Source organism: Bacillus rossius, chromosome 1 (genome assembly GCF_032445375.1).
Source record: "Bacillus rossius redtenbacheri isolate Brsri chromosome 1, Brsri_v3, whole genome shotgun sequence".
NCBI lineage: Eukaryota > Metazoa > Arthropoda > Insecta > Phasmatodea > Bacillidae > Bacillus > Bacillus rossius.
This window is the reverse complement of record NC_086330.1, coordinates 373,156,825-373,179,854: the sequence shown is the minus strand read 5'-3', so window position 1 is coordinate 373,179,854 and position 23,030 is coordinate 373,156,825. Positions and strand designations below refer to the sequence as shown.

General features: G+C 39.3%; 1 protein-coding gene across 1 annotated transcript in view; it reads right to left on the bottom strand.

Annotated features, from left to right (window-relative positions):
- LOC134528507 (aminopeptidase N-like) overlaps positions 1-23,030 on the bottom strand; it is a 44,084-nt gene that overhangs the window by 13,853 nt on the left and 7,201 nt on the right. The window contains exons 5-11 of the mRNA XM_063362185.1: positions 21,879-21,994; positions 18,347-18,539; positions 15,385-15,526; positions 11,161-11,266; positions 2,910-2,991; positions 1,625-1,808; positions 554-755 (exon numbers count right to left, since the gene is read on the bottom strand). Of these exons, the coding sequence (XP_063218255.1) occupies positions 554-755; positions 1,625-1,808; positions 2,910-2,991; positions 11,161-11,266; positions 15,385-15,526; positions 18,347-18,539; positions 21,879-21,994 (1,025 nt within the window). The remainder of the gene's footprint in view (positions 1-553; positions 756-1,624; positions 1,809-2,909; positions 2,992-11,160; positions 11,267-15,384; positions 15,527-18,346; positions 18,540-21,878; positions 21,995-23,030) is intronic.

The window sequence follows — 23,030 nt, the reverse complement described above, 5'->3', positions numbered from 1 at the left end:
TGATAGCCTAAATTACAAATAGTTATACCTCAGTGCTGCCTCTGCTATTGGCTCACAACTCACCTGGATGACTCTGGGCCAATGAGAAACACCCGACCAAAGCTATATCGAATCACAGGCTGCTACATTGGGATGTCTCAAAATACAGCAGCCAATGAGTGGGTGACATTTGAACCGAGTGTACATATAACTATGGTGTTCATCCTGGAGGTCATTGAACCCGCGAATTTTTCAGGTCCCTAACCATACTTCTTATAGTCAGAGACAGCCTTCTATACCAATATTCTTATAGTATTTATCCATTACGATTTTTAGTTTTCTGGCATTAAAAAGTTTGCAACTTCATTGCCTTTTAATACTGTTTGAAATAAAGTAATTTTTATGCAGGTTTTAAGGTGGCTACAAGAAAGTATTTTTCGCTTTCGCGGCCATTATCGGGAGTTGCGTCGTTTCGGACGACATTGCAATCGCCATCACCATGGAGTAGTTACTGTCAGTAACTCCAAGGTATTTCAAAAATCGTTACCCTGCACAGCCCCTCGCAGCGACTCACCGATCTGCTCGGGGTTGACGACGACGAAGGACTCCGGTCCTGGAAGGTCCTCCACGGTGATCTGGCGCTCGTTCCTCAGCCAGGCCGTGGGGCGCAGGTCGGTCGCGCTGGAGTTGTCGCCGGAGACGTACATCACTGGGATGTACCACAGCATCCGGTCCTTGCCGGGGATGTTGTGCGGGCGCTCGCGGAGGAACACGTGCTGCAAGCGACCGTGCCAGACACTTCCCTAGTCGACATCATGCGTGGCAATTAAATAATCTATTTATTCCTAAGGTATTCTGAAACAGCTTATAAAATATATATTTAAGCTAATACCACAGATCTTTCCTACTACAAGAATTGTTTTTGAAGAGAAAAAAGTTTTTACATATAATTTTATAAGTTAAATATAAATTTTTGGTTTTAAGTTACGTCTGAAAAATACGTTCCGGTATTTGAGAGCTGCTGTTAAACCAAACATGTGAAACATAAATTGGTTTTGCCAAGAAAAAGCTTCTATTTATATGAAAGTATTTGAAAAAAATAAAAAGCTTTATTAAAGCATTAAACTAAAATCACATGCATTATAAACATTTACAATATGCATTACATGTGGAATGTGGTTATAACCTTAGAAAAAAAGATGCATTTTTGATACCTATCTTTATTATTATTCATGATCTGAAATGTAGTAATCATTCTATAATTTTATGCCCGATTACAAAATTAAACCTCAAAAAAGTCAGTACAAATTCCAAACATATCTGCTCGCACTGTGTCGAACCATGAACCAACCCGACGGTCGGTTCAAATCAAAGTTCCCACTGATCTCCACTCAGCGCTCTCATCGCAGTGGTGCGACTCGAGGTGTGGTCGAGTCATGGCCGCTAGCCCTGTGTCGGCGAGCAGGTACCTGGCGGAGCCACGGCCACTAGCCCTGTGTCGGCGAGCAGGTACCTGGCGGAGCCACGGCCGCTAGCCCTGTGTCGGCGAGCAGGTACCTGGCGGAGTCACGGCCGCTAGCCCTGTGTCGGCGAGCAGGTACCTGGCGGAGCCACGGCCGCTAGCCCTGTGTCGGCGAGCAGGTACCTGGCGGAGGACGGCCGTGTTGGCCTCGTAGTCCCTGGTGACGGTGAGCACGGGGCGGTGCTGCTTGCCGAGCCACGACATCGCCACGTCCTGCATGTCGATGCCGTCCGGCAGCGCCTGCAGCTGCCGGCCCTTCGCCATCAGCGCCGCCCACAGGTCGTGCTCCGTGAACGTCTTGTACTGCCTGCGCACCGGGGAACACTCTACATCTGGTGTAGACACTGCCTTTGTCACTTTACAAAAAAAGGAAGGTTACACGTAGTAGGGAGAGCAAGTTCGTTCTGGAGCATGCAACAATTTTTTTTTCAGTCTTCTTCCCCTTTTTCCCTTCTTTACTCCATCAGTGGCTCCATTTCCTTTTTCCTCCCCCTCTCCACACTCCATCAAAAGTTCCACCCTGTTTTCCCCTCCCCCTCTCCACATGGTCTTAGAGACTTCACCGCCTCTTACCACTCTCCACACTCCCTCACAGGCTCCACCCCTTTTCCCCTCCCCCTCTTTACATGCCCTCAGAGGCTCCACCCCCTTTTCCCCTCCCCCTCTCTAAATGCCCTCAGAGGCTACACCCCGTTTTCATCTCCCCCTCTCCACACGCCCTCAGAGACTCCACCCCCTTTTCCCCTTCTTCATTAATTTCTTATTTCGTTTTCTGTTGTGAATGGCTCTTGGAGAACCCTCTCCACACTAATTTGCATATCGTTTGTGTGTTCCAGAACTAAAATTCTCCACCTACTGTCGTGTTCACAAATTAATGCTTCCTGCAGTTTTAACCAGAAATTTTTTTTTTATCCCATTTAAGCTGAGATCGGGACTGGTTCAGCCCCTCCCTCCGCCATGAGTTGGCCACTCGTCTCGCCCGAGCCAGGCATCGGCGCCACTGATGAGCTCTCAGTACGGCGGAGCTACCTGAGTCACTTCAGATGTCTTTCCTTGAGTATAAGTGCCTGCATACCTGTCTGATAACCCACAGTTTCCTCTGCAAACAAGAGGCCTCTGGGAGGTGTGAAGTGTTTGTCAAACCGTTATGTAATACCAAAGGGATTTAAGACACGTGGTGAATTTAGAGAAAGGCCAACCGATAACTGTGATCAACAGTCATAACCACCAAAAAAATGGATATTCAAATCAACTGATTTGTTTCTAGGTGCACTCAAGAGACAACAGAAAAAAAAAGGTTGCACCAAGATAAAATCATGTTCTGAACCATCGTGACTGAACTTTATGGTGAAACTGTCCATCAGCCATTTGTAAGCAAACATCAGTTTCACGAACTTGCATGCTTTACCTGTCTTCCAGGAAACTGGATATTCCCTGCCGGAACACATCTCCAGTCAACGAGTAATTCAGCAGACGCAGTAACTGAAAAACTGAAAATAAAAGAAGATATCCAAAATTTGCCAAATTTACAATCAGAAATATATACATATAGAAACTAAACGTTGCTCGTCAGTTGAAATTTTTCAAAAATTAAGTAATTGAAACAATAGAAGCTTTCTAACTTTCTGCTTATTAACTTAGATGCCAAATTTTAAAATATTTATTGTATGCTAGCAACATATAAGCTAAGCTACATGCAAATTAAAGCTATACGACGAGGATCTCATTTGTTTAAGGATATGAAACACATCTGAAGATGTGAGTAGTATACGAATGTATGTCCTGCGGCAGGCTTTAAGGCTGTGCTGCTGTGTGTCCGATCCGCCATCTTGGATTGAGACGTCACGGCGGCCATCTTGGATTAGCGTAACAGGACACAGCATAACGGGACACAGCGTAATGGGACACAGCGTAACGGGACAATTAGATCAAGGCAGCTATCTTTGATCCGCCATCTTGGATCCGCCATTTTGGATGACGTCATTTTGCATATTGGATGATGACATCACCGTTGCAATTATCGTTAATGTCGCCATCTTGAAATTTAGATGCCATCTTGGAAATCCGCAATTTTTATGTTAGAAAATCGAGATGAATTCCAAAATTCATCAAAAAATTAACTTATTCGAATTCTGATTGATTATATCGATCACCGTCCTCGGTTCTAACCCGGTGAGTGCAAAAAAAAACTAAAAATGGCGACAGGCTCCTTCCTCAATGGTGGATGCAGGCAGACTGACTCGTACCACTTTTTTTCAAAGCATATATATCGTCAGCTGGTATGACGACATGACCGCCATCTTGTCTTCGTCTGCTGGAGATCACCATCTTGTTTTCGACCGCTAGAGTGTGCTGATACCATGTTAGTATAATTATCTGGTCACCACACCTTTGACCTTGACCTTGAACTTTGACCTTGACCTTGAAATTTGACCTTGACCTTGAAATTTGACTTTGTCCTTGTCGACCATCATTTATCCGACATTTTATGTTCAGTACATGCTACCAGGAGCTACCACCTGCCGGAGTACTCCATCTTGTGTGTGTACTTGTATTATGGAGTTCATTTCCATCTGGATAATTTTATTCTAACCCACTACAGTGCAGTAATCATTTATTACCGAGGTGCCCCCGCCATCTTGAAATTCGACCGCCATCTTGAAATCATGTAATAATGTAGCTAGAAAAGCGGGAAAAAATCCAAAATTCATTAAATAAATCACTCATTAACTTACATATTGATTCGATTCGCTCCAGTCCTTGGTTCGATCCCTGAATGATGCAAAACATTTAATTTTATATAAAAAATAATAATTTCAATAAACCATGTTCAAAATTCTTAAAGAGACTTTAAATCCTCTACTACCATCACCATATAAGACATCAAGACCACCATATTGGAAATTCGTAATTGTAATGCTAGAGATTGGGGAAAAAGTTCAAAATTCATTAAATAAATTTGTAATCTATATACTGATTGATTAGATCGACTAAGGTCCTTGGTTCGATCCCTGGCCGATACAAATCAACTTTAATTTTAAAAAAGTACCAGAAAAGTGTAAGGTTCGAGAAATAAAACACCTCAAAGTCTTTTACAAACATAATATTTATTACACAATTTATATCCTACTACAGAATCACTTGCGAAAGCCAGCAATCTTATAAACATTTAGCCCTGCATAGACGTGCAACGACTACTTCTTAGCTCCAAATGGCTCCAAATGCTCCAAACGGCCTTCAAATGGCTCCAACAGCTCCAACAACCTACAAATGCTTGACAGCTCCAAATGGCTCCAAATGCTTCAAAAGGCTCCAAATGCTCCAACAGCTCCAAAAAAAGGCTCCAAATGCTTGACAGCCTCCAAATGCTTAACACAGCTCCAAATGGCTCCAAATGCTCCAAATGGCTCCAAATGCTCCTAATGTCTCCAAATGGCTCCAAATGCTCCAAACGGCTCCAAATGCTCCAAATGTCTCCAAATGGCTCAAAATGCTCCAAACGGCTCCAAATGCTCCAAATGTCTCCAAAAGGCTCCAAATGCTTTAAAAGGCTCCAAATGCTCCAAACGGCCTCCAAATGATTGACAGCTCCAAATGCTCCAAATGGCTCCAAATGCTCCAAGATGGCATCTAAATTTCAAGATGGCGACCATAACGATAATTGCAACGGTGATGTCATCATCCAATATGGCGGACAACACAATGCCGGAATTTTCTAGAAAACAAAATGACGTCATCCAAAATGGCGGATCCAATATGGCGGATCAAAGATGGCTGCCGTGATCTACTTGTCCCGTTACGCTGTGTCCCGTTACGCTGTGTCCCGTTATGCTGTGTCCCATTACGCTCATCCAAGATGGCCGCCGTGACGTCTCAATCCAAGATGGCGGATCGGACACACAGCATACATAAACAGATTCTGCTAGCTTGTGAACTTTTTATTGTTGAGCAAAGATATAGTTCTAGTACAAGCCAGAATTGTATGTATTTTTTATTTTATTTTTTTAAATTTTTTATTAATTTATTTTTATTTATTATTATTATTTTTTCGTGAAATTTTATATCAAAGAAAACTTGTGGCGGTTTTCTCCGTGTGCTTCCGATTATTCTTGTCAATATTATGGCGGTTTTCTCCGTGTGCTCCCGTTTATTCTTGACAGTATTATGGTGGATTTCTCCGTGTGCTCTTGATTATTCTTGACAATATTTTGATGGTTTTCACTGGGTGCTTCTGATTATTCCTGACTAGACATCTGATGGTTTTCTCCTAGTGCTTCTGGTTACTGATGAGGAAATATCTCTGCATGAAGGATTTTTTTACTTAATGAAGCATGTCATTTTTTATTCAAGGTTGCATATAATTAGTGAACTTCTGCTACTTAATCATCACTTGTAATATTTTTATCAGGTGGAAATTTAAAAAAAATATATCATTACTCAGTCAAATAATCTCTGAGAAATCTAAGAAGCACTAACAGGATGGACGAACTTCCTTCTCCTTGGAGTCTAGCGAAGCCATCGTTCTATTGCGATCGTTAGTGAGCATCCCGCATCCCGCATAAACGAATTAAATATTATTTACCTGCAAGTAACATGTGGCGACATCTGTTGTTGAAAAGCAGAACTACTTGCAACAAGTACCTTTGAATGAGATAAATTAATTCTCGCTGATGAAATAATTAAAAAATTCTATTTAAGTAATATATCTAATTTAAAACTCTTAGTTTGCATCTGGCATTAGTCTCGGTAACTAATATGAATTCCGATTTAGGATCTGACGCTGTATCGAAACGTCATCACTGTAGATACTGTAGCAAGGTGTTTACCTTGAGACAGAATGCTAAACGACATGAGAGAAGCGAGTGTAATTTGGGTCCTTGTCAAAAACCATTTCATTGCAGTCAGTGTCAGAAATCCTTTGGTAGAAGATATTACTTAGATAGACATTACAAGACCTGTACAATTAAGATGAATAAAGATAACGAAGACTGGGCTACAACATCGCGGAAGAGGAACGAAGGCGAAAAAGCTAATGCTAAAATTACTGATCTAGATCAAGATAATAATTTAAAATTTAAAACAAACGAAGGAAGTTGTAACCACATTAGAAATGAAAATATATTTACTCCAATATCTAGTCGTCTCCATGAAAATGAGAAAGATGGAGAACCATCTGAAGCTTACAAGGTCGAAGACTTTGATGAATCATCTGAAGCGTGCATGATTGAAGATTGTGGTGACACATCTGAGGCTGACATGATTGAGTACTGTACTGAAGCACCTAAAGCAGGCAAGATCGAAGACTGTGATGGCGGTCTGAGACCAAAACGATGGAAACGACGTAATAAAATAAATTATCCTGATCAAGTTTGTGGTGCTGACATGATTGAAGACTGTAGTGACACATCAGAAGCTGGCGTGAACGAAGACTGTGCTGACACATCTAAGGCTGACATGATTGAGTACTGTGCTGAAGCACCAAAAGCGTGCAAGAGCGAAGACTGTGATGGTGGTTTGAGACCAAAACGATGGAAACGTCGTAATAAAATAAATTATCCTGATCAAGCTTGTGATAATCACTGGCACGATGACGGAAGTGACCTTGAGGTTGGTGTTAAAACGATAGACACCAGAGATAATAATATTTATTATAAACATGCAAGGATGATGAACGCAGCAGAAGAGTTTGATTATACCTCATGGGAAGATCCTAACATATTGGTTGACAGGCTACGACTACTACATGGATCGCTTTGTGCAGGAAACTATTCGAACATTAAAGAAATATCCTTCATACGCAAAGAACTGAGGGAAGCTGGCTACATACAATAATGGCTTAAATTAAATGTATGTGTATAAACTTGAAGATAAATTAATATATTTTCTTTCCAAATGGTATCTACCATTTATCGAAATCTGATTTCTAAATAAAACTTATAACTTAAAGGTGCAAAATACGTTACCACTGCCAGTCAAAATGTATACTAATAAAGACATGTTAGTAATCATGCCAAGTTCGATAAGAAAAGTAATTGGAATCAGTTGGAACCAATTGAAGATGGAGCTCTTGGAACAATTGGAGCCTTATGAAGCATTTGGAGCCTTTTGGAGCTGTTGGAGCCATTTGGAGCATTTGGAGCCATTTGGAGCTGTGTTAAACATTTGGAGGCTGTCAAGCATTTGGAGCCTTTTTTTGGAGCTGTTGGAGCATTTGGAGCCTTTTGAAGCATTTGGAGCCATTTGGAGCTGTCAAGCATTTGTAGGTTGTTGGAGCTGTTGGAGCCATTTGAAGGCCGTTTGGAGCATTTGGAGCCATTTGGAGCTAAGAAGTAGTCGTTGCACGTCTATGCAGGGCTAAATGTTTATAAGATTGCTGGCTTTCGCAAGTGATTCTGTAGTAGGATATAAATTGTGTAATAAATATTATGTTTGTAAAAGACTTTGAGGTGTTTTATTTCTCGAACCTTACACTTTTCTGGTACTTTTTTAAAATTAAAGTTGATTTGTATCGGCCAGGGATCGAACCAAGGACCTTAGTCGATCTAATCAATCAGTATATAGATTACAAATTTATTTAATGAATTTTGAACTTTTTCCCCAATCTCTAGCATTACAATTACGAATTTCCAATATGGTGGTCTTGATGTCTTATATGGTGATGGTAGTAGAGGATTTAAAGTCTCTTTAAGAATTTTGAACATGGTTTATTGAAATTATTATTTTTTATATAAAATTAAATGTTTTGCATCATTCAGGGATCGAACCAAGGACTGGAGCGAATCGAATCAATATGTAAGTTAATGAGTGATTTATTTAATGAATTTTGGATTTTTTCCCGCTTTTCTAGCTACATTATTACATGATTTCAAGATGGCGGTCGAATTTCAAGATGGCGGGGGCACCTCGGTAATAAATGATTACTGCACTGTAGTGGGTTAGAATAAAATTATCCAGATGGAAATGAACTCCATAATACAAGTACACACACAAGATGGAGTACTCCGGCAGGTGGTAGCTCCTGGTAGCATGTACTGAACATAAAATGTCGGATCCATGATGGTCGACAAGGACAACGTCAAATTTCAAGGTCAAGGTCAAAGTTCAAGGTCAAAGTTCAAGGTCAAGGTCAAGGTCAAAGGTGTGGTGACCAGATAATTATACTAACATGGTATCAGCACACTCTAGCGGTCGAAAACAAGAACGTGATCTCCAGCAGACGAAGACAAGATGGCGGTCATGTCGTCATACCAGCTGACGATATATATGCTTTGAAAAAAAGTGGTACGAGTCAGTCTGCCTGCATCCACCATTGAGGAAGGAGCCTGTCGCCATTTTTAGTTTTTTTTTGCACTCACCGGGTTAGAACCGAGGACGGTGATCGATATAATCAATCAGAATTCGAATAAGTTAATTTTTTGATGAATTTTGGAATTCATCTCGATTTTCTAACATAAAAATTGCGGATTTCCAAGATGGCATCTAAATTTCAAGATGGCGACCATAACGATAATTGCAACGGTGATGTCATCATCCAATATGGCGGACAACACAATGCCGGAATTTTCTAGAAAACAAAATGACGTCATCCAAAATGGCGGATCCAAGATGGCGGATCAAAGATGGCTGCCGTGATCTACTTGTCCCGTTACGCTGTGTCCCGTTATGCTGTGTCCCGTTACGCTCATTTAAGATGGCCGCCGTGACGTCTCAATCCAAGATGGCGGATCGGACACACAGCAGCACAACCTTAAAGCCTGCCGCAGGACATACATTCGTATACTACTGATGTGTTTTAAGAAATTGGCCATCTTTAATGCAGCCTTGCAGTTTTAAAGTACTAGTTGTTAAAACACAGTAATTCCTACACAGATATGAAATTCAATCATCTATCACAGTTTTTTCCAGCTATAACTGTATGAAATTAATTAAATGACCTGTTATGTCATTTTAAACAATTCATACAACTAAAGTTACTTCAAAAATTCTTAGAGATCTATATTAATCAACAATTAAAATTTATGGAACATGTTTATTTCGTTTCAATTTTTTTTTGTTTTAAAATATATTGTGAAATTAGTTTATTTAAAAAATTTAAAAACAGTTTATCATGCATACTTACACTCCATTATGTCATACTATATTTTATTTGGGGAAATGCTAAAAGAACACCGTACTAAAATTACAAAAAAAAAAAAAAAAAAAAGTTTTTGAATAATAACAAGAGACAGAAAATTATCCAGCAGCAGACAAAAATTTAAACATAAAGGAATCCCCACTTTTATAAACGAATACACCTACAGGACATTAAGGTTTTACCATAGACCCTAAAATAAATTCAAAATGAACCAAGATATCCACAAATATATCACTCGAGGTTGCAATAAACTGATTCACACTCAAAACTCCACTTCTCAGTTTGAAACAGGGCGCCATCATGTTGGTCGAATACCCTTCAATACTTTACCGTATCAAATTATGGAAATGGACAATATTGGCAAGTATGAATTTACATTAAAGATATACCTTTACCTCGTGAATTCTACAATTGGAAAGAATTTAAAGAATATGTATACTGCAGAAAGGGGAACAGTATTTTGGGAATATACCACTGGATGTAGATACTAAATTGGTAAAGTAGTTATTTGTACATGATGAAGGCGGAAAAGAATGACTTCAATTCCCTTATGCAGTTTATCTTGTGTACTGGGGCAATATCAGTACTAAAATTCCTGCTTCTTTGCATAGTATATTAATCATATAATACTTGCTTTTATTTCATAATTTATACATTTTTTAATGTCAAACATTTTGTAACAGATGCATGTATCATAAAAAATAAGTTTTTAAAAATTGTACAAACTAAACGTTAAAAAAATTCTGAAACTTGTTATCTTTTGTATATATATATATTATTATTTTGTTGCAAATATGTATTTAATTTTCTAAATGTCTCATTACGATTCTAATATCCTTTTCATCCTTTTGGATATGTAAACTGTAAATATTACACTGGTTCACATATGTACAAATTTCTGGTTCCATAGATTTATAGTGGCTTCAATAATCTAAATTTTAATGGAATAAATACATTCAAAATAAAATTTCAGGCATATATTTTTTAACTCTCTCTTTATGAAAGACCCTACAACTTAAATCGTTATAGTTAAGGTTTTTGTATTTCGAAGTCAGGCTATCAAAGACGGGAACACACGACAACACAGACATGATATTACGACTTGGAACTTCCAGCATGAAGCTGGAGTCATCCCAGTTCAGAGTCTCACCACTTACTGCTGAGTCCCCCGGCCCCATTTTACAGCATTTTTTTTTTTTTTAAAAAAAGGGGGTTGTCTGTAAAGTCGGTTTACGGACGATAATTTTACGTGATAACGTAATATCAATTTTTTTTAAATATCTGCTTTTAAAAATCCCGCCCTAACCTGTTTGATATTATAGAAGATTTTCTCGCACGGCGGTGGTTAGCCGGTTCTCGCACGTTTGGCTCAGGCGGAACATGACAATGAGTCATGCTTTTTCGTGCGTGCAGCCGACGCGGCGTTCATCGATTTGTAAGACGTTATCACGTCAAAAAACACGGGGACCTAGCAGTCGAGCACTTGTCGGAAGATTTCACGAGCAGTTCTTGTTGAAATGTTTACCTCTGTGAGCATACTCGTGGCCTGTGGCTGCTTGATGCTGCGCCTCGGAGTCTGTGAGCGACGTGTCCAGAGGACACCCGTCACTCTCAGCAGTCGCGCTCTGCTGCTGCGGGCGTACAGAGACCTCACTCACTCACTCACTCACTCACTCACTCACTCACTCAGCTCCAGTGTGGGCTGTGTCACACGGTGCAGCCACCCTCTTTGGAACTCACAGGCTGAGCACATTAGAAACTGTTAACATGTACATACCTATTAGTAGAGACCGGAAAAATTCGCGGATTCATTTCGTGATAGGCTGAAATTCAAACATGTGTACAATTCTTCTGGTTCTGCTATTGGCTCGCAGTTTAACTGGAGCTCTCTGGGCCAATGAGAGACTATCGACCAAAGAAGCGTCGAATCACAAGCTACCCAGTGGAGACGCCTCACAATTTAGTACCCAATGAACACGCGTGTTTACTTTAGATGTGCAGAGGATAATGGAGGCTATCCTAGAGGTCATTGAATCCGCGAATTTTTCCGGTCTCTACCTATTAGTAGAGACTGGAAAAATTCGCGCTTTCGATGACCTCTAGGATAGACTCCACAACCCCCTACACACTCAGGCAAATGCCACCTGCTCATTGGCTATTGACACGTGACACCTGTCAACTGGGATGCTTGCGATTCGATACTTTTTTGGTTGAGGTTTTTCATTGGCTCAAAGCCCTTCATATAAACTGTGAGCCAATCAGAGAAGCAATATAAAGGTGCAGTTGTTTGGATTCTATCATATCGTGAAATTAATACGCGAATTTTTCTGGTCTCTACATATTAGATATAAATATTTTCAATTTTAAATGTTATTAATAGCCATCGAACAACCTATTTCCCCTTCGTTTATGAAAAAATGTACTTTTATCAGCCAGTTATAACAAATTATAATCAGTACTTCTATGACTGAATTTAAGACAATTGATTCTACCATTATTTTATAAATATTTGATAATATAACAATATGCAATTATTATTACTTAATCTAAGTGTTAAATTAATGATTAATAAGTATGAAAACATAAATAAAAAAAATAAAAAAAATATTTAATTTTTATGATCGTTACTAACTTTAACATAATTGTTATTGACTATGTTATTCTAGCCTGTTTGTCTAGTGCCATAAATATTGTTATTTTATAATTTATGTTTATGTATTTATGTCATTATCATTATCATGTTCTCCTTTATTTAAATATATTTGTGTGTACTTTTATTGATGTATTTCATCTTGTAGTGACTAACCTCTGTATTGCAGTCCTTGCACGTAGATAATGCCTGCTTATACGTGGTGCCTGCCTGATTGTAGTGCCTGCATTGTCCTTTGTGTTTATGTTTCTGTATGTATATGTGTTTATTTGACTGTCTGCATGTTTTCCAGCTGTCGATGAGCATTTTAAATACATTATGCAAATAAAGGTACAAAGGTACAAAGGTGTTGATGTTCACTCGCTGCATACTCTCAGCACATTTTTTTGGTAGTCATTTTGAAAGTTGTGAGTCACACATACGTCTAGTATCAGTTGAGCGTAAACAAATTTATTAAACTCTCAACACTCTGAGACTATAGATGTTTTCAAATTTACACATTGCCAGAATGCATATAAACGACTTCAAAAAAATGTATCAACGTTTATCATGCCGGAGTACAGCCGATCGAAAGCGAACAAAAGTCAATGAATCGGATATTAAACTTCTCGTTGGCATCGAAGCCATTAGAGGCAACAAAAAAGCGAGCTGATGAAGATGGAGCATCAGCGGAATGAACAGGATGAGGCAGCTGAGAGTACCCCGAGAAAACACCCATGAACATGGGCGCAAATATGTTGGATTAGCCAGGAGGGGGGGGGGGGGCGGAAATTCGCAGGCGGCCCGAAGAGTTTAGCGCGTGGGTTCCAACCGATACAAGTCGTCTCTGGACGGCGTGCTTGTATGTTGTATGCCGTACACATTTTGGCCTAAATGCGTACATTAAGCATAGAACTTTAAAATGTACAGAAAATTTTCCATAAATAGAGACCGGAAAAATTCGCGCTTTCGATGACCCCTAGGATGGACTCCACAATCCCCTACACACTCGGGCAAATGCCACCTGCTCATTGGCTACTGACTCGTGACACCTGTCAACTGGGACGCTTGCAATTCGATACTAATTTTGGTTGAAGGTTTTCCATTGGCTCAAAGTCCTTTAGATAAACTGTATGCCAATCACTAGAGACCTGCAAAATTCGCGGATTCATTCGGTGATAGGGTAGAATTCAAACACATATACCTCTTAGATAATTTTGCTATTGGCTTACTGTTCATCTGGACGAATCTCAACCAATTATAAACCCTCAACCAAAGAAGGATCGAATCACAGACAAACCAGCTGAGACGACTTACAAGTCGGCAGCCAATGAACTTGCGTTATTTGCCCGAGTGTACAGGGGTATGAGCAGTCTATCCTGAAGGACATCGAAACCGCGAATTTTGCAGGTCTCTACCAATCGCAGAAGCAATATAAAGGTACAGTTGTTTGGATTCTAGCATATCGTGAAATGAATACGCGAATTTTTTCCGGTCTCTATCCATAAAACATAAATTCCAGGGGCTCCAAACCCCCCTCCCCCCCCCCCCCGGGATCTACACACATGCACTATGGGCATAGAGAGAACTCTGGTTTGGCCCTACCGGGAACTGAATGCGGTAAACTCAAGTGTGTAGGTGGGGAAGTGAGCGATGAGTCTGGACAACTGCAAAAGTCGTCCAGCCAAGGTTCAGGCAAAGGACCGTCACTCTGACAGGACAAGGCTAATTGACTGCTAAATAAATTTATAATAAAAAAAGGCGAAGATTATTTAAAATTCAAATGTGTGAATTGCAAATATAGGTATTTTTGTTATGGTTGAGAGCTACATTTTTATACTGTTACATTGCTCATTTGCATTTACGTACGACTAAAGGTGTCTGTTTCTTCAGGAATAGTATTTTCGGGAAAAATTTTCCAGTAATTTACCGGAAATTATTATTATTATTATTTTTTTGTGAAACCCGGAAATTTCGCAAAGAGTTTTACTTTCAACAGAAACAAACGGTTACATTTTGTACAATTTCTTTTTCATAAAAAAAAGAACTAAATATAACCAACATTCGGGTTTTCTTTACAACGTAAAAATGGCTCACTTAAAATTTAAGAGTTGGGTAGGAACAATAGGAACGATCCACAAAGTATGAATTATTGTTAGGGACCGGAAAAATTCGCGTGTTCAATGGCCTGTATAGGATGAACTCCATAGTTCTACGTACACTCGGTAAAATGTCACCCACTCATTGGCTGCTGTCTTGCGAGACGTCCCAACGTAGCAGCATTGTGATTCTTATAAAGCTTTGGTCGGGTGTTTATCATTGGCCCAGAGTCATCCAGGTGAGTTGTGAGCCAATAGCAGAGGCAGCACTGAGGTATAACTATTTGTATTTTAGCCTGTCGCGAAATGAATTCGCAAAATTTTCCGGTCTCTAATTATTGTTTGTAAAGTATGCGTAGGGGCATGTACATTTCGCGAAAAGATTCCAAGAGTAGCTGAAAGTTAAAACACTGTAGCATCGTCTGTGTTTTGTGATTGGGTGAGTTTCTCCCAGATACATATCGATTGTAACAACACCCATCACACTGATTCAGTGCGAAAGTAAACGCGTCCTGGGAGGCTCGGCCAAATAAGGCAACGACGTCTCTCGCAGACGGCCGCCAATCACAAGGAAGAAATCACAGGTTCGGGTATACTTTTTTTCAGTCTATTAAGCGTTTAGATCTTTTCGCGAAAAACGCCTGCCCCTAACGTAACCGTATCTGTAGGGACCGGAAAAATTCGCGAATTCATGTCGCGATGGGCTAAAATACAAATAGTTACCTATACCTCAGTGCTGCCTCTGCTATTGGCTCACAACTCACCTGGATGACTGTGGGCCAACGAGAAACGCCCGACCGAAGCTTAATAATAATCGCAGGCTGCTACGTTGGGACGTCTCACAAGACAGCAGCCAATGAGTGGGTGACATTTGACCGAGTGTACGTAGAACTACGGAGTTCATCCTGGAGGTCTTTGAAACCCGCGAATTTTTCCGGTCCCTACGTATCCGTGTGGTTGAGTTTCCGAACTGAGAACTGTGCCAGACTGTGCAGGGAAGTGCGAGTGGAGGCTGGCAGACCTGCGCGGCGAGGTGGTCCACCAGGGCAGAGCTGAGGGAGACGGCGCTCCACCAGTAGGGCGAGGCGAGGTGGCCCGCCCACTGGGTCAGCACCGCGCGCGCCACGAGCCGCCCCAGCATCGCGCCCTCCAGGTCGCTCTCCCTGGACACACACGGCTCAGACCGGTCACAACCAGGGACACCTGTATCTCGCGAACACATTTCGTTTCGAGGTATTTCACAAAATACTGTAGCTTTTCTCCTGTGGTCGGTGAGAGGTGTCGTCCCGCTCTTGACGGGGCCAATGAGAATGTGGTCACCGTACTGCTGCACCCTCACAATTTGCCATGACTAGAGCCACGGAATTTTCGCGCATTAATTTAGTCTCAAGCTAGAATGCAAACCTCCACACTGTCGCACTGTGTCCATGATTGGACCGCATTTATCTGGACACGCCCCTCTACGTCCGTGAGCCAACGATGTCCAGCTAGGAGAGAAGTAAGCGAATCAGGTAGTGCCAAATAACAAGGATAAAAATGTTCTCGCTAAGAAATAAACCAATGGGAAAGTAAACATGGGTCGAGCACACCTATAACTTTGAATTCTATCCTGAGGCCAGAGGAATCCGCGAAATTTCCGGGACTCTAGCCATGACTCTTAGAAAAAGCTACAGTGTTTTGTGAAATACCTTGACATGAAATGAAATCGCGAAATACAGGTGTCTCTTGTCATAACTACTTACAAACACACAACCTGGAAACGTCTTATCTTTGAACGTCATATTTTAGAACTATTACAACTTACAAACACACAACTTTGAACTGTCACAGCTTAGAATAATCACAACTTAGAAACACATAACTTAGAAACACACAACTTAGAAATGTAGTAACTTAGAAATGTCGTAACTTAGAAATGTCGTAACTTAGAAACACGTAACTTAGAAACACGCAACGCAAAACCACACTACTTAAAAACGTCGTAACGTAGAAAGCCATAACTTAGAACTATCACAACTTAGAACTGTCATAACTTATAAACACGTAACTTAGAAACTCACAACTTAGAACAGGCATAACTTAGAAGATTATATCTTGTGTGTTTCTAAGCTGTGTGTTTCTAAGTAGTGACAGCACCCCGCGACCCAGTACACTGCTCAGTCCCCAACCAAGCTGCCTTCCACAATCCCAACAAGCATCACAATAGTTCACAAGTTCGAGCTTATTCATCATCGCTTTTTAAAACAGCACATCATGAAACTAAATACTACGGTTTTGACGTGACAACGTCTAATAAATCGATGAACGCCGGCTGCACGCACGAAAAAGTGTCTCGTTACGCACATTGTCCCGTTACGCTGTGTCCCGTTACGCACATTGTACGCTTGCGACGCATCTATCTCTCTTACACTCGATTGGAACAACCATCGATTTGACTTTTTCGAGGCACATTAAACTTGAAACACTCCCATTCGTTTCCTACTTTTCCTATCATCGTCCTATCCTTAACATAATAACACAGATTGGAAGAAGTTAAATAGCAAACATGTATAAAAGTTATAGTTAAAATAATCTCTTCGATAAAGTAATAAACATATTTGAATTAATGAGTGCAAATAAAAGTAAATTTATCAAATAAATTGAAGATTTCATTTCACTCCTTCTTTGTATCCATAAAAAATAGCGATAATTAAAAAAAATGATTCAATTTTATTAAAAAAGTATGCAATCATTTCATCAATGTTTTGTTATGACGTTGTCACGTTAAACTATCGTCCACCGACTTTACAGACAACCAATTTTTTTTCGCACATCATATCCTCTCCCCCCTCCCCCCTTGAGACCCGGGGCTCAGGGAAAATGCCCGGTTGACACGTCTGTGAATCGGGGCCCGCTTGTTACAACAACACACCAACGTTCAACAACAGTCCTGAAGCTGGCTCTATCCGCCCGTCCCTGCGCGTCATCACGTAGAGGTCTTGGGACAACAACAGACTAAGTCGTTCCACTCAACTGCGGCAAGTTCCATCTCGGTTATTATTTTTTCACCAACCAAAATATGTAAAGATACCAATGGATCTGATGCAAATGAACCTTCCTACATGTGTTTACTATAAATAAATCTTACTTACTATAAATATACCTTGTTGGACTGAATTATTTATGAAGTTAAAAGTTGTGAGATGAATTTTTAAGATAATACGAACATGACACAAACACTTGCTTACATATAAATTATTACGTATTTGAATTATTTGGATAGAATTCTGTAGTTTACGTGTATTTCGGCTGTAAAGAATATGAACAGCTGAGTGGAAAAAGGTTAATATTCCATATATACATGTTTTGAGAAAAATAGGAAAAACTGATTTGTACGAAAACTACAGTTTGGATCAAAAACTTCACTATTGAGCAACTGTAGGTGTAGTAGTATACATCAATATTACAAAATTTCCCAGTCCATAGTCAAAGTAAAGAAATACGAATAATTGAAAGTACTGGAATGTTATCCTTTTTCCACTGATCAAATAACAGTCAAAAAAGTAATAATAAATAATGTTTGCAACTCAAAAGCATAAGAAATAATGCATTAAATACAAGATATTAATGCACTAAACATAATAAATTTATTTTTGCACGCATTTGAGGGAATTAATAGTCATATATAATATTTTTGACAGCATTCATATTGGGTGGAAGAAGGATAAAATTCCTGGGAATTTATCCTTCATCTCAATGAAATATTCAGCATCATTTTCAACAATGGCCTACCACTGCAACATTATCCTTCCTACACTAAATGGATTTAGTATAAGAAATACTACAAAATGGCTATCTCAGGTTCATTTCGCCATTTTGTGGAATGTTATGTTATCCTTTTTCCACTCAGCTGTTCTAATTATTGTCTCTAGAGGTAAAGGCTGCAGTAGTTTGGCCCACCGATAGTTTGGCACACGTGTGAGGTCTTCAGGTCCAGGACTCACCTCATCATGATCAAGCCCCAGCTGTTGGCCAGAAAGTCGCTGGAGTTGACCGGCAGAACTACGACGTCTAGCTTCTCCAATGGGTAGGAGACGTTCGTAAACTCTTCTGCGAAGTTGAAAGCTACAGCTGAAAGTCTGTTAATTTTCTCCAAACTTTCGAGTAGCTCTGGGCGAGAAGACAGTCGTATGTAGCCTGAAAAAGTCAACCATAGTGGTTAACAATTTGTTCGATTTTCAAAACATATTTTTTTTGACGTGAATACGTCTTTAAAATTGCTTCCATAGTGGGAGACAATTAAAAAAAAAAAAGAATGATAACAAAATCGAGGGATACAGATTGGTGTTACAGCTACATATCTATCATCTACATCCAAAATTTAATTACACCACTGGATTGCTAAAGAATCAAAGAATTCGTTACGCCAAGTGAGGACTGTGACGCATCGCGCGCGGTGGAGGGGGAAGCGCTGCCATTTTGCTGTGTTTCGAGATTTCCATTTAGTATAACTTTTGATTCGGAGAAGCTATGACGTAAGTTTGAGTTTCAATCGTCAGCGCTCGTCAAAATCTATCGATTGCCTACGTATAACATTAGTGCAAAATAGTGTCAGTGAATGTATATGGTGTTAAAATAAAAAATAGCGTATTTTTTATTTTGTATAGAAAATATTACCTGTTATGTACACGTATTCACGTACAACACACGGCCGTGTCCATGACACAGCCACACACCATTTTTTGAACAACTATTAGTTTGTTTCCCAGCACAGTGCAAAACTAACCCGTTGTGAATCCAAGAGAGTGTGGGAAAAGGGGGGGGGGGGCTGCTCAGACTATCCATTCCGATAGGGATAAGTTAGGAAAGTCAAAACATCAAAATAAACCATAAACTACTAAACACGAGATATATGGTGATAACATTTATTATATCTCCTTCGACATATGTTTCTGTTGGCAAGAAAATTATGTAGGGAAACATCATAGGTGCCTGTCACCCTAATGAACTTGATGGCCTGTAGGCTGGATTGTGCCCCCCCCCCCCCCCCTCCCAAAGTAGTGCCAGCCATAATACACACATTTTCGGTACACTCGCCTCTACATTCAGGTACTTTTGGGTACATACTCGCCTCTACATTCAGGTACTTTTGGATACACACTCGCCTCTACATTCAAGTACTTTTAGGTACACACTCGCCTCTACATTCAGGTACTTTTGGGTACACACTCGCCTCTACATTCAGGTACTTTTGGGTACACACTCGCCTCTACATTCAAGTACTTTTGGGTACACACTCGCCTCTACATTCAGGTACTTTTGGGTACACACTCGCTTCTACATTCAGGTACTTTTGGGTACACACTTGCCTCTGCATTCAGGTACTTTTGGGTTAAAGAGATTCTCAGTTCGGGTGTCATTCAGGTAGATAAATACAAAAAAAAATATAAGGAAAATAGTGCTATCTTAACACAAATATCATAATAGCGTGATTAATTAAAATGTTATAGTCAATGCAATATTGACTCTACTGCTAAGGCCCGTGAGTAATTATTGCCTGTAATATATTATTACAACGTAAATATGTGTGTTCCTTTACTAGTATGGCTGAGACTGTTTTCAGTGAGAGTTATCCCTGACCCCGATGTCACCGCCATACTGTTTACTTGTTACTAGCTGCATCATGATCCTGTGGTTCTCCAGATATCCTAAGTGATATAGCGTAGCCGAGGCTGTTTTAAAAAATACAGGAATGGTTGCCATTGCGTTACTGTTTTTTGCCCCAATTGGTTTTCTATTCCAAGTGAATATTGTTGAATAATTTTTCGACTTTTATTTAATTTTTTTTATTTTTCATAAATTCGTTTACATTTGCTTACCCGAGCGGATATTTTCGGTACTGGGTACAGACATAGTAATTTGGGTACGTGTACCCAGAGTTTAGGGATTTACTAACCTCTTTAAAACAATATAAATTTCACACTAGATAAACATGACTTAACTCTATGATTTTCATGGTGAAAACCAAGTTTTAAAAAAAAATCTAGCAAAAAATATACAATAACCCTTGAAAATACACGCATTTCTCATTGACCTCAGAACTACCAACAACAGTACTGAAAAAAATCTAGCATATTTGTGTATATCTTGGCAGAAGCCCAAACTTGCTCTACATGTGAGTTAGATTTGATGCACCTCCTATTTCTTCTCTCATTTTCTTAATGCATCTTTAGTCAAAAAACGCTGGTAGGCAATCACGGAAGATTTTTTGAAGATTTTTTAGTAGTGTCTATGCGGATGTTTAGTATGATGACTGAAAGCAAACACTTAGCAAGAGTTTACTTCAGTCCACAGGCAGTCAATGTGCAGGTTTCGATTTTTAGTCCTGCAGAATATCTGTGGGAGATTTCTTACAAGGTAGGAAATTACACCGATCAGTCGATCGTTTGGAGATTTCCATTTGTCAAAGTTGTAATTAAATAGATAATTAAATTTAAGTACTATATATTTAAAATGTAACATTGTGTTTGCGAGAGTATAACAAACATTCTTTTTTTTTTGTAAATAAATTAACTCAAAACTGCACATGAATAAATATTGCAGAACCTGAAATTGGATAATTATAATGGGTGTAAATATTATGAATATTCATTGTGGCATATGCAGGATTCAGTTTCAGCAATGAATATATATAACTATTGAGATTATTTTTGTAAGGCTTGCCAGTTTGAGCCAAATTGTCGTATTAGAATGATATTAGTAACACCATGGAAATAAAGGAGGATAACACAAGATTATCAGCATTTTTTGAATTTATCACTTCCATAAACAATTGAACCACGACTTCCCAGAACCTTATGCTATGCGTCAAAATTAGTTGCACTGTGTACACAACACAGTTTGTGTAGTCACGACCAATTAAAAAATAACTAATGTTCCGGATACATTTCAGAAATGCAACATTGTTATGCTAAAATAGTTTAATGTTTCTGCAGTGTCACAGACATGTGTCTGAAGATTTTTCGATGTGTAAGAATAAACATACAGGGGTTATGAATAGGTGGAACCACAAACGGAGGGCCCCCACAATAGAGACTTCGGAAAAAAAAAATCTTTTAAATTCCGACAAGTAAACACTAGTAAACATATTTTCCTTTGATATTCTTTTTTCGCAGTTTTACCTTTACCAACAGTACTTTGTACATACATGATTATATTATTGTTAAATATTAACATAAATATTCATTAACACTAAAATTTAATTTCATATAATTTTTGTCTCCGATTATATTTATGTATTTTTTTTAAATACTAAAAGAATCTACTTGATTTTCACAATAAATTATTTATTGGAAAACTCGACTGAATAAAAATTGTTCATTTTATTTGTAAAATAATTTGGGGCCAGGGGGCCTCCGCTCCTCTGTTGCCCCGAGGCCTCCAGACCTCTAGATCCGGCCCTGGGTGGAGGGGTCGGTTTCCGAACACATACTCAGCGTGGTGTAGTTTGTAGTACTTCTACAGTGCAATACTGACCATTTGGTATCATGCTGCTCGTGTAGTGGAAGTCCGAGATGAACACGCCCACAGAGAAAGTGGACATGAGGGGAGTGGCGGGGAAGTGGTGCCACAGCCAGCCAGGTTTGTCTTCCCTGGGAACAGCAAGTCACAGAGTTACACACCCGTCGCCACCATTCTCAGCTTACTCTGCCTTCGTGCCACACAAAAAAATTGGTTGTCTGTAAAGTCGGTTTACGGACGATGGTTTAACGTGACAACGTCATAACAAAACATTGATGAAATGATTGCATAATTTATGAATAAAATTGAATTATTTTTATTGAATTATCACTATTTTGTATGGATACAAAGGAGTGAAATGAAATCTACAATTTAATTTATTATTTTACTTTTATTTGCACTCATTAATTCAAATATGTTTATTACTTTAACGAAGAGATTATTTTTATACATGTTTGCTATTTAACTTCTTCCAATCTGTGCTATTCTGTTAAGGATAGGACGATAATAGGAAAAGTATGAAACGAATGGGAATGTTTCAAGTTTAATGTCCCTCGAAAAAGTTAAATCGATTGTTGTTCCAATCGAGTGGAAGAGAGATAGATGTGGCGCAAGAGTACAATTAGCTTAATGGGACAATGTGCGCAACGGGACAATGAGTCATCCTTTTTCGTGCGTGCAGCCGGCGTTCATCGATTTATTAGACGTTGTCACGTCAAAAAAGGCATTAAAATTATAATAACGCTCTCATGCGTCGAAGTCGTTTGTTAAGACCCAAGTCTACGCCGTATTTCAGCGTACACAGTGGTGTTTCATTACACCATGCCTACGATGCGTGAAAATTTTATAATGAATTGTTAGATATTGTTGTGGTAGCTACGCCCCCAACACCATTCTGTGGGCCCCGTTGCTAGAAGTCATCATGCCACCCATTTTTTTCTAACAGAGATAAAAAAATGTTTTTTTCCTTTATGTACATTGTTTTAGTTATATTTTTTTAACCTTTTCACAATTATTTTTAAAACATATATTAAATTAGTTTTAAGTCAGTGTTTCGATTATCAACGTTAATTTATTTTGAATAATGGCAAATAAATGAGTGTAAGTGTTCTGCACTGTCAACATGGTGTCACGTCAATTGGTGGTGGTTTTGTTACTCACAATTGT